This window comes from Chelmon rostratus, chromosome 5, assembly GCF_017976325.1.
Source record: "Chelmon rostratus isolate fCheRos1 chromosome 5, fCheRos1.pri, whole genome shotgun sequence".
Classification (NCBI taxonomy): domain Eukaryota; kingdom Metazoa; phylum Chordata; class Actinopteri; order Chaetodontiformes; family Chaetodontidae; genus Chelmon; species Chelmon rostratus.
In genome coordinates, this window is record NC_055662.1 from 28804964 (window position 1) to 28818093 (window position 13130).

Genomic DNA, 13130 nt, shown 5'->3' on the forward strand with positions numbered 1-13130 from the left:
ACACAGGTCTGCTTCTGTTTGTCTGCTTTTATCCACATTTATACATTTAAATATTATTATTGTTATTATAATTAGAATTAGCTGCGATGTCCGGTTAAATGTTAACATTAAATGACAGTTAAATCTTTGATCTTCAGCAGAAAAACGAGTTAAACTGCCAGAAAAAAACATTAATTAATCTGCTGATTGATTGATTAATGAGTTTTATTGTTTGGAGCAGGGTGGGTGTGTCGACCACTGCCGAAGTTTTAAGGCGAATGTTGAATTTGTCTTTTCCTGCAGGTCTTTAAAGTTATAAGAAAGAATTTTGTATGAAAACTTCATCATGACGGTTTGACCTCTCTGCGGGGGTGCAGGAGAGAAGAGGTGAGCTGGAGGAGGAGGGGGAGGGCTGGGAGATGTTTCACCGGGGGCGGAGGAGAGGGGGTCGTCCTGGGAGGGAACCGGGGGGCTGTGGAGGGCCGAGTTTAAAAAGGCAGACAGCGCCAGCAGTCACTCACTCTCACACACAGTCTGCCCACTCCCCCAGCTCCCAGCAGCAGCCCAGCAGAAGCTCCTGAGGCTCGTCTCTGCTCTGGTTCACCTCGGAGGACTTGGAACTGTACAGGACTCTCTCAGAACAGAGGATTCTTTCTTTCGAGCTCTTTTCCGCCGCAGCATGGAGACCACCACTGGGGAATATGTTAACTATGAGTATTATGATGACAATGAGACTGACTGTGACTTCTCAGAGTGGGAGCCCTCTTACTCCCTCATCCCGGTCCTCTACATGCTCATCTTCATCCTGGGCCTGTCGGGTAACGGCGTGGTCATCTTCACCGTCTGGAGATCCAAATCGAAGCGCCGGGCTGCAGATGTCTACATTGGAAACCTGGCTCTCGCTGACCTCACCTTTGTTGTGACCCTACCTCTGTGGGCCGTGTACACAGCGCTGGGCTACCACTGGCCCTTCGGTGTGGCTCTGTGTAAGATCAGCAGCTACGTTGTTCTGGTCAACATGTATGCCAGCGTTTTCTGCCTCACCTGCCTGAGCTTTGACCGCTACCTGGCCATCGTGCACTCTCTGTCCAGCAGCAGGCTGCGCTCTCGGGGCACCATGCTGGCGTCCTTGGGTGCTATTTGGTTCCTGTCCGGCCTGCTGGCTGTGCCCACGCTGCTCTTCCGCACCACCGTGAACGACCAAAACAGCAACAGGACCACCTGCGCCATGGACTTCAGCCTGGTGACGGGGAACCAGAGGCACGAGTACCTCTGGATCGCCGGGCTCAGCCTGTCCTCCTCCGCCTTGGGTTTCCTCCTACCTTTCTTGGCCATGACCATCTTCTACTGCTTCATTGGCTGCACCGTCACGCGCCACTTCAACAACCTGCGCAAGGAGGACCAGAAGAAGAAGCGGCTGCTGAAGATCATCACCACACTGGTGGTGGTCTTTGCCATCTGCTGGACTCCCTTCCACGTCCTAAAGAGCATGGACGCCCTGTCCTACCTGAACCTGGCTCCGAGCTCCTGCGGCTTAGTGCGCTTCGTGCTGCTTGCTCACCCCTACGCCACCTGCCTGGCCTACGTCAACAGCTGCCTCAACCCATTCCTGTACGCCTTCTTCGACCTGCGCTTTCGTTCCCAGTGTCTGTGCCTGCTCAACCTGAAGAAGGCTATGCATGGCCAGATGAGCTCCATGTCGTCCACGCTCAGCGCCCAGACTCAGAAGTCAGAGGTTCAGTCTCTGGCCACCAAGGTGTAGAGAGTCAAAGGAAAGGTGGAGCGGGGCTGGTCCCAGCTCCGACCTCTGGAACACTTGTAAAAAATCAGACTTTACGTGTCCATTGTGCAAAGCTGGTAAGATGAGATGATGAACTTTGAATTGTCACTGCTCACAGTCATGAAATCCATACGAAGTTCCTCCTCTTCTGCAGCCGGAGAGGCGGACGCTCTGTCTGTTGTGTGGACTCGAGGCAGGAGCCAGCCGGCTGAGCTCCTTCGCTACTCCGTTCCTCAAAGTCTCAGAGAAAAAAAAGTATATTTTTAGTTTTGTCCTGTTCTGCAAAAAGTCTCATTTGTCATTTCTGTGATGTTGGGAATTGTAAATCAATTGACATGAAATCTGTTTACACTGGATGAAACATAAAGAAGCTGTACAGTATTTTCATACCATAGCATTTTTTTTTCTTGTTCAGATCTATTGCTGTTTTGTTTTAGAAGCACTTGTTAAAGAAACGCGTGTGCAGGGAAACCAAACAGAGCAGTGTCCTCTTTAAAGCTTGTTTGTGAAGGTAGAAGTCTGGGCTGCAGGAGAGGGGGGGGTGTAAGAGGAGAAAAGGTGTTGCAGCTTAATTATATAGTTTGTGGAGAGGAGACGGGGGCAGACAGGCAGATGGCAGTTGACAAATGTTGTTGGGGAACAGGAACGGGGCGGGTGGGGTGGAGGGGTTTCACAGTGTAGTCACGGCACTAAAGGGGTCAAAGGAACTCTGTAAATAAATGTTTAGTTTGATGCATATGTTTTATTTTTTTGACATCACTGTAACTAACTACTGTATTAAAGATGTGTTCTATGAACCAGATCCCTTTGAGAGTGTGTGTGTGTTAAAAGTTCAACTTTTTTCTTTGAACCTGCAGTTTCACATCAGTTTCATTACACCATCCTGCTGTTTCACTGTTAAGTATCTCCAGAGGGTCAAAGCTTTGTCATGAATGCCTTGCATTTGGTTTACACCTTCAGACTAATAGACCTCTAATCTCTATTGATTCACAGCTAGTATCCAGACTGTAACCGGATTATGCAAAGCAGCCGCGAACCTGAAAGTGTGTATTCGATACTCAGATGTGGTACTTTAACTGTGGGATGACACACACCTGCGGGATACAATCAAAGGGTTTTTTTTCCATTTAAAAGACTGTATTTATTTAGAACCAGCTGTAGGAGGCAGCAGCCAATGTGTTTTTATTCAAACACGCAAGTTAAGTCCATTTTAAAGGACTTAAAATTCATGTAAAACAATGTTATTTACTGTCACAAAGAGGCTGTCGGCGTCTAGGCAGGACTTTCTACCGGCAGGAGGTAAAGCCAACCAAAGCCCACATGTTCACTGAATAATAGGGTCATTACCAACGAGTGACTCTTCTGAGGGGTCCTTTGATTTGACAGTAATGAGCTCTGCTGGACATAATCAGCGTTTAGAGATGGCGGCAGCGACGGGGGGAAGTGGGGCGCTAATCCTGGCAGAAGTCGGCCCACCGAACAAGTCAATATTTGTCCCCGCTGACAAGAGACTGCAGTTAGAGCGGTTGTTGGGGTGCAGGGCAGGGCTGACGGGGGTGACGGGAGGAGGGCGTCCGACCGCAGATGCTCCAACACGCTGAGCGGAGGACTTCTCGGAAAAAGAGAAATTGTGAATGAGGTGAGGGAGGGAGGGGAAGTTGCATCACACCTTAAAGTAACAACATGTGTGAAACGGTGGGAATGCGAAGCCTCGTGATTCATCTTGAGGGAGAGATCATATGTTGCTTATTGTCCATCCTGGCTATGTGGAGCAGATCTGACAGAGCTTGAAGTAGATCACAGGATGGTTGGGAGTGATGGATGTGAGGCCTCGGCTTGTTCATCACACACAGACAGAGCAGAGCTGCTTAAACACACAGTTATTCTTCATGTAGTTGACTCGTTTTGAAGGATTTACTATATTTATAGATTTTTAAGGTCCTGTGAGTGCTGTAAGTTACCAAGCGCTGACCCAAACCCATAACACAGGCTTTTACAGAACAATTACACCATCTAAGGACCAGAACAAAAGGCCTCATCTTTAAACAGTATGAGTTTGACAGTAAGACAGTGGAATCAGGGTGGAGTCAATCATGCATGCTGGGCTGGCCAGACTTGCTGTTGTTATTGAGATGAGCTGGGCTGACAGCTTGTCTGATGCTGTTAGCCAGCAAGTCCACTTCGGGATAACTCACCCAGAATACCAGCCGACCGAAGCACCGGGCGTACACAGGGGGGCACCGCCAACACAAAAACAACAGTTGTGTGGGGCTTCCAAATGCACATAAATGTTGTTGGCGTTCGTGTGTGGCCCGTGTGACCTGTTTGTCTGTATGGATGTTTGGGTGTGGGCTCGACGCTGCACCCAAAGTATTCTCTCAGGACAGTAGAGCATGAACTTTTTAATGTACAGCTGCTACCTCACAAAAAACTCCCTCTACTTCAAAAATACTACATACTGCCCATTGCAGCGGTTCTCTAATCACCACAATGAGGCTTTTCTAGAATGAAAAGAAGCATTTCTTAAGCAAAGGTTTGTTTTACTATCTTTTATTATTATCGTATGGACTTCCTGTCATATCTAAAGATGAAATAGCGTCCCAACCTTGTCTGTGGCTCTCAGTCCTGAAACCTATTTGTTGTTACTGATGACGCGAATCTCTTAAAACTAGTCTCAAATGTATAATTTCATTTTAAAAATGGGCTCAATAATTTCCCAAGAGAGCTGCTTTCTGTAGTTTTTAGCAAGCGTCACTCAAATGGAAGCAAATAGTGCATTTGTTGGGGACTATTTTCTGCCGCATATTAATCCACATTTGGTCCTGGTTAGTATTTACAGCAGCAGGATGGCGTTTGTGGGGCCGACTAAAAATAAACTACAGTGCGCGTGTTCATGGTAGTAAAAGAAGTTGTCACCCAGTGTTACAGTGTGCTTCATTCATGTGTTTTTTTTAAGGGTTTTTGGGCAACAATAAAGCTCTATGGCAAAGAGGACTGAGGCTACATCCACACTGATGCTTTTACTTTTAAAACAGTGTTTCATAATGAAAACACTCGACAACCAGGCGACGTTTTAGCATTGTATCACACTGATAATGCATATCACGTACATTTACATTTAATACACTGGGTGTGCGCCTGCAGGTGTTTGGTGTTCGCCCCCTGCTCATGCATGAAGAAAATGCAAAGTTTAGCTGCGCAACAACTGCTAGCACAGACAACAATGTCAGCAGAACATGGAATTTGTTATACATGTTAAAATAACCGCTGCCAGTCAAAGCTCATAGATGTATATCGCTGCTGTATATAAAATTTCTTCAAAAAAAGAGTCACACAGGCGTGACAAATCAGGGAAGGACGTCATGACTCAAAAGAGCCAATCAGGAAACAAAAGCCTCCATTTCCACCCCTCCAGACTACAATGTAATCCCAGAGTTTTCAAACTTGAACCGGGTCAGCAGCGTTTCCAAAAAGTCTCTGTTTTAGTGGCTCCAAAACGCGTAACGAGTAACGTGGACGCTCGACGTAAACAAAGCAAAAACATGTAAGTGTGGATGAGATACATCAGGCTCGGACGCACAGAGGATGGGGATAATAAGAAGAATCTAGAATATCACAGATTTATCTGTTAATCTCACTGTAGCATCTCCCACACAGGTGATCTCACACACAGGTGATCTCACACACAGGTGATCTGAGCGTCGCCGTCTGTGTGAGCTGCCAAACCCAAATGGGCCATCTGAGCCAAAACACAACTGCTCGCCTCCCCTCAGATCTCCCTGCTGTTCCATCCCACCCAGGCAGCAACAAATGCACTCTGTTGTGTGTGTGTGTGTGTGTGTGTGTGTGTGTGTGTGTGTGTGTGTGTGTTCATATGCACATGTAAACAGAGATCTGACACATTCCATGGGCTGTCAACGCTAACCCTACTTTCTCTGTGACATTCGTCCACCTGTCGTAAGACCATAACACACACACGCACACACACACACACACACACACACACACACACACACACACACACAATCAGCTCCTCGCTCCTATAGTCACTCTCAACACAAACATATCACAAAAGACGCAGTTAGGGAAAGTCTCTCTGCATCCATTAGTTGTTGAGGGAGGAGGTGGAGGAGGGAGGTGGTGAGAGCATCGCTGATCATCCACCCAAAACCTTTGTCTGAAAGATCAAAAGGACCTTTGGGTGTCCCTCTGACTGCCTGTTTGTCTTACCTGTGAGTCCAGAGCCCCCAAATCAGGAAAGAGGACTTGGTGGAGGGGGTGAGGGTGTTGAAAAGCGGGCTGCATTTGTTCCTGTGTGTGTGTGTGTGTGGGTGGGGTGGTTGCGTATGTGAGCAGGAGTGTGTGTGGTACATGTGGTGTGTTTGTTTTTCTTCACTTTTTTTTATCCCCTTTTCTCCAATTAACTGTTATTCTTGAAAGATCCTGAAAAAACATGTTCTAAATGTTCTAAGTTCACTAAATTCTAATTCTCCACTGTGCTGTTCTTAGTGGGCGTGGCTCAACTGAGAAATAGGTGATGTCTCATGCTTCCATGCACCAATCAGAGTTTAGCAGCATTCATATGCCGATGTCTGATGTAAATTAAAGTATGGCCTGCACCTGCTCTCTCTGAAAACTGTGATTTAATTAGCTGAGTAGCTGAATTTTTGAGTGTTAGACTCTTAATAATACTAACAATGTTTTTTTCTGCAAATTATAGATAGATAGATAGATAGATAGATAGATAGATAGATAGACTTTATTTATCCCAAGCTGGGAAATTGCACTGCAGCGTGAAATAAGTGAAAAATTGTTAAATAACACTATAAAGAACAAACTATACATAATAAAATATCTAAATAGCGAGCAGTAAAAAGATTATATACATAATAATAAAATAGCAAAATAGTAAACAGTAGTAATTAAAAAGTATTGCACAAAAAAGAATATCTACAGCAAATGGCAGTGTGTAGAAAATAAAGTGTACCATGACTGTGAGCATAACACCGTGAAAAAAGTGAAAATTTGTGATATAGGACTAAAAAGAGCAAACTGCAGAATAAAATATCAAAATTCAAGCAGTAAAAAATTATATACATATATAAGTTTGATTGTTGAATATTTAATTTTATAAAGAAATACTTTCCATTTGAAACCAATTTTTCATGTCTCACAATGAAACAAGAGCCAAGTGGAAGAAGGTCTCAAATTAGACGTGACAACCGTAGATTTTTTAAAGTTTATTAATTTAACATACAGCTGTAGTATCAGTTTTATTAAGTTAAAGTATTACTTTGACAAGTTATTTTTGAAAACATTTTGGGAAATACACCTTTTCACTCCTGCCAAAAGGTCAATAATACCACTCTCACTATGAAGCTGGAGCCAGCAGCAGTTAGCTTAGCTTAGCTTAGCTTAGCTTAGCATAAAGACAGCTAGCTTGGTTGTGCTTTAGATAAAATATCAAATTAAAAGCTTTGTGTGAATTATGTTTCATTCATAGTTCTGTAGCCAGAAGTTAATAGGTGTCCAATAAACATGTGTTGTTGCAATGTGTGTTCTCCAAGCTGGTGTGTGTGTGTGTGTGTGTGTGTGTGTGTGTGTGTGTGTGTGTGTGTGTGTGTGGTTCCAGTGCAATGTAACGGAGAATGAACCCTTTCCCACTTTACTCACCTTATTATTTTCATGATGGTCTTTTCTTCTCTTTTAGTTTAATAAAAAATAGCTTTATTATAATTATTTTAATATGTAATAAGCAGCTTCAGTCTGCTTTAGTTTAACTGAAAGTTGCTTTTAATAAATATTTTAAGTAGGATGCCAGTTTCCTTAACAAACCCAGACCAGGTGGGATTTCAGATGAGGAACCGTCCTTTAAGCCGTGGACTGACAGCTTTGAGACGAGGAACTGTCCAGAGGATTAAGGCTCACACTGTACAGTTAATAACATGAAGTGTCTGAGTCTGTGGTCTGAGTATGAGCCCAGCACCAGTCTAGACAGCAGAGCCCCTGATCCACCAAAACAAGTCGGTTCAGAAACCTCGGTCAGACCTGAGCCCCCGTCCCCTCCAGCTGACACCATGTTTCACTGCCTGTTTACGGTTTACACACCGTGAACACGGAGCTGATGTCGCCCTGAGATGCTTTCAATGAAAACTGTAACAATGAGCTTTTAGCTTCAAAACGAGCTAACACGCTACAGAGCTGCGACACTAATTGTAAAAGAATATTATATAAACATATGCAAATAAATTACACATGTGATGTCGTAATGAGTTGATTAGTTGATCTGCGCATGAATCAATAATGAAAACCATTTTAGCTGCAGGCCTTTAGAAATTACAGGATGGTTTATATAGAAATGAGGTGGAGTAAAAGTATAAAGGCTTCAGAGTTTCACTAACATCCAGTTTGTCCCTCCCACCATATCCCCCTTTGCTTGAATCTGCGCTGATAGTGATCAATGGAATTCCACAAACTTTGGGAACAGAGCCACATCACTACAAATCTAATCAATAAGGTCTCACAAATAAGGGGGTATTACATGTCTAATCATGCCTCACAAACGTGGCCACTCGAGTATCCAATACACACCAACAGCGCGGCCCCGCTCCTCCACTTCTGCCCCATGTGATGGCTGTAAATTGCTACCACGTCTGCTCAGGAATCACTATTCAAATCAGCTTGTCTCCACCTGGAAGTGGCCTCTCACTGTAATTGTCCAGACCTTGAGAACAACAGCCCAGAAAAACACAGCGTTTACATGAGATCAGTGTTTTCGTGGTAATTTTGTTATCTTGTGGCGCATTTCAAGAGGTGATTAGGAAGTCAGGGTTTTCAAATGGACCCCCTGAACACCGCCTCCCTGCCTTTGTTACTCACTGTTGTTCAGGGTCATGTCCACTCCACCCGTTACTGCACCTACTAAATCTGATGGGGTTACTGAGTGGATTTTAGTCAGCTGTGCAAATATATAAGAGGATATACGGCGCACTGTAATGACTGGGGTTAAACCGTAGGGTTAAACGTAACATATGTGGCACATATGTGGAAAAAGATGCCATCTATCTCTCTCTCTATCTATCTATCATGGCCTGGATGCATAGTGCATAGCAATGAGCTGCTGCTGTTGGATATCGTTAGGCGAGAGACGCTGCTTCCGAGGACAGCGTGGCTTGGCCAGACCTGAATGTGCTGGGCTCGCGTCCCCTCCGGATATGGTTGCTCAGGGCTCATCATCCCTTAGACACAAAGATCCTCTTCACATCCTTCTCTATCCCGTCCATTGTGAAGGGCCTGCCTCGAGGCACACGGCTCCTTCGGCTGCTTCAGGGCTAAATGCATCTCCTGTCACTGCCCGGTCCCAGTGCCAGTTCAGCTGCTGGAGGCACTCAGGTGCTCAGGTCTCCACAAGTGACTGTCAGAGGTAAACGACAGGGCTCAGATCAGCTTTCCTGCACAAGTTACACCTGTACTGTTCAGCAGTTTAGGTAAGAGGATGTGTTAGTACTGATGGTAGTGTGGCCCCTCACAAACAGGGAGCAAGCACCTTAGAGTTCAATATGTCAGTTTTAAAGTGTTTCTGATGTGTATTTTTGACCCTCGCTGGCAAAGAAATGAACAAATATCAACACATCCAGATGCTTTGTGTCCATCATGGTGGAAAAATATTCAAATAACCGAAAAAAAATAATTTGCTCAAAAGAATTTAAATCTCAAATCTGTCATTAGGAAGCCACATCAAAGGAGAGTAAAACAGTTCTTTGCATGCCCCTCTTCATCCCTCCATCATTGTTAGACATCTTCATCCTCTGCTGTGTGGCCACTGGGGAGCAGCAGCAGCCTGCAGGAGGCTGGTTTCTACCTTCCTTAAGGTGATTTCATGGTCCAGAACTCGACCCTATTCCATCACAATAGTAATATTGTACAGTTTGCTCATTGACGAGAACCTTTCCAACCATCATTCAGGGTCATGTAAGCACATGTGCTTTCTAAATGGGTGGTGCAGAGGACAAAACATTTCAGCCGCAGTTCACGCTGCTCTGCCACAGCTCGGTTATTAAACTGCTTCATCATCCCCTGCAAAGAAGATGACACAGACGTTTTATTCATCCAGATGGGATTCTTGGAAGCCCATAAAGATGAACTGCTGCCACCTGCTGGTGAGGTTGTACAATTACCAAAAATATTTATCCTCGAGTGAAAGTCAGAACTGTCACACTGTGTACTCAAGGTTCAATTCATATTGTTTTCTTATTTAATGAATTCTTGCAGATAAATGGCAACGAGATTATTGTTACAATAATTGTTAATTTAGAGTTTAACATATTTAAGTCCCCTTGTGCTATAATCCAAGATGAGCATTTAATCAGCAACCCCTCAGGTCAGGATGTCTCATAATTCCTCCTTTATAAAACCATGTAACTGGGAATCATAGTTTTAAAACAGACATTTTTACTTGTCATAGCAGGTGTTACTATGACAGCCTGACAGTGAGGTAGCAGGAACAACACCAGGACCCTGAAGCTAACCCATACAGTACACCTTGAGTCATAACCTGTGATCTTTTCCTCCAAACTCGTTCAGAAATAGTCAACCTTGCACCTGTGAAACGAACTAAATACATCGGCTGTATTGAAGTAGGAAATAGGAAACCTCCTTTCAAACTCTCACAAGATGCTTTATTATTGTTACCATTATAATAGCAATTTTCAAACACACTTTTTATTTCTACATAAAGCTACAAATATGACTAAAGGGGAGGTAACACCGCCCTCAGCAAGCAGCTACAGTCTGGTCATTGTAACAAGCAATAACAGAGGTTGTCTTCATTAATGTGGCCTGAATGCACGTGGTTCTGGTTTGTATCAGGCCAGTTGCATAAATGATTCAGTTCCCTGTTTTAGCTTTTGCCCGGACAGGTTTTTTGTGCTGATGCAGTGGGGGCCAAGTAGGGGGGAGCAGCGGCTTGCGGCTCTGGCACGGCTTGTTGCCTGGCAGGAGGTGCGCTGCATCTCTCAGATGAAGTCGAGAGATTTCACCCTTCGAGGAGCTCAGCGTCTCTGATTTGGCGCGCGGGCCAACGATGACGGGGGCACACGTCTTAGGGATGATGGTGGTCATGGTCCGAGTCAGGACTCGTCCTCTTCTGGATGCCAGTGAGGGAGGTGCTGAAGCCTTCTTCTTGTCTGGACCTTTGCTCTGGTGTTGCTCTTTGGGATGCAGCTGTGGTAGACGGTCGGGCTGCCTGCTGTGCATCTTACACTCCAAGTCTTTGAGAGCCTGGTCAGTGTAGGCCCGCATTTCTGCGCGCACCTGAGAAATCTGCACGTCGAACTCATCCCTTAAGGTCTTTTTGCTTGCCTCAAGCTTTTCTTCAAAAAGTGCACACAACTCCTGCTTTGGATCCATCTCACATTTGCTCTCATCTGTCAGCACGTCTGCTTGTTTCTCCTCCTCGCTGCTGACTTCCTCGCCCTCAGGTGCGCCGCTCACCTGTGCAGTCAGCATCTCTCTGTCTTTGACTCTTTGCATCAGCTCCAGCAGGCCGCTCTTTGAGGCCTTCACACCCACTTGTGATCTGATCTGGTTACGTACCTGCTGGAAAACAGACTGCATCTTTGCTTGTGTCTCCTTTTCTGCAGCGACGTTGTCTTCCGAACACCTCTGGTCCAGGCGCGCAGAGGAGATCTGCTCCTCTGCTGCGGCAGCGTCGCCCTGCTGTTCGCCGTTCACCAGTATTTGTGGATTCGCTTCAGATGATAATTCACTCATTTTTATTTCTCGTCTTGACAGCTCCTCTGCTCCCTTGAACTGAGCTACTACACTTGTGTGAGGAGTGCTGGCGTGGGAATGACCTAATTGACTGAGGTGTTCGTCCTGAGAGAGACCGAACCCCCGGGGATTCAGGCCTGCAGTCTGGTGTAATCCTGCACGATGTACGAGATAACATTCAAAAACATTGTAGTGAGACAACACCAATGCAAAATAAATCAGTTAAATTATCACATCTGTCGACATCCAGCATTTTAAAGTGGTTGAGACTATTAAAAGTGTGGAATAAGTGCTTCTGCTCTGTAACGCAGCACTTGTGTTTGTGATAGTACACCTCTGTCCACTGGCATTTTAACTACAAAGAACAACAGCTCCCATATCGCACTATTAAATGATCCAACAGCTGTCGTTATGTTAAGTGGCTGGCATTATTTAATCCCACATGTTGTGTTCCTCTGCATGTCTGTAGTTGCATCCCATGACAACAGCGAGCCTCCTGGTAACAGCATGAAAAACAAAGCTCTGCAGGGAGAGTCGCCGCAGGAGCGCCGAGGGGCAGGCTTCAAATTCTCATTAGTGAGCCGTTACTGGAATGCAGAGCGGCAACACGCAACTAACCAATCTGTGCCACTGTAGTAAAGCTGCTCATCAACATGTTTTCTCTGCAGGACTTGAATAAACATGCATGAAGAATAGCAGCAACTCTGCAGTGCACAGAAATGAGTTAGTGAGAGATGAGAGAAGTCTGATTAATCAACCAATGAATAACTCTGACTCGAGGAGGTGAGCACAGACCTGGATATACAGCACTGATAAATCATAAGGTCATAATAAGCCAATTCATCTTAGGGATTTATCAAAGATATTTGATAAGAGACAAATCGTTAGTTACTCTGTTGTGCCCCCTCATGTAAAGCGATATACCGAGAAATTCTTCTGTACTTGAATATCTGATATTTTTCGTCTATTTTTGCATTTTCTCTACAAGTCTAAAATTTATTTTGGACTTTGAGACATTTGTAAATATCTAAATTCACTTTGTGAGAGCAGTTATTAGTTAGCCACAGTGAACACAGCTCATTGGTCAAACCTTTAATCTCGTTTACATGCTCTGTTTATTGCATTTTTGAGATGACAGCATCGCTCATGCCACAGAATAAGACATGCATGTGTATGTTAATGTGTGTGTGGTGTGCATATGATGATTTAAAGATGTGTTTGAGACTCTCTGGTTTGCTCAAAGAACTCATTGTGAATTCCTCAGCAAAAACACAGTTGAATGTAGTCACCCTCTGTAATACATATAAGAGACATATATATGTCATATAACGTTCACACATAAAACAGTGGGTTAAAATAAAGATATTTTCTTTGAGTCTGTCAGTCAGGGATGATTCTTGGGTCTATGCACAGGTTTACTGAAGCTTTATCTCACACAGCATGAGATCCTTCTGATGGACCATAAAGTTAAAGTTAGTGCTGATGACGAGCGACTGATCTGTCCCTGTAGAAATCTCAGTTCAGCTGCTGTGTCTTTGTTTTTTGGGTGTCACAAACTGCTCATAGTGCGCTTGCATGATTTAATTAACTTATTTAATCT

At 44.6% G+C, this 13130-nt stretch overlaps 1 protein-coding gene across 1 annotated transcript; it reads left to right on the forward strand.

Annotated features, from left to right (window-relative positions):
- Positions 1 to 516: 516 nt before the first annotated feature.
- On the forward strand, positions 517 to 2377 carry aplnra (apelin receptor a). Its single transcript, XM_041937514.1, has one exon. It carries the CDS (start codon positions 659 to 661, stop codon positions 1739 to 1741), a length of 1083 nt encoding a protein of 360 aa, XP_041793448.1. The 5' UTR covers positions 517 to 658; the 3' UTR covers positions 1742 to 2377.
- Positions 2378 to 13130: the final 10753 nt, after the last annotated feature.

Bases quoted from the DNA above. Each gene is read 5' to 3' on its own strand.
- aplnra (XM_041937514.1), top strand. From the start codon at position 659: ATGGAGACCACCACTGGGGAATATGTTAACTATGAGTATTATGATGAC.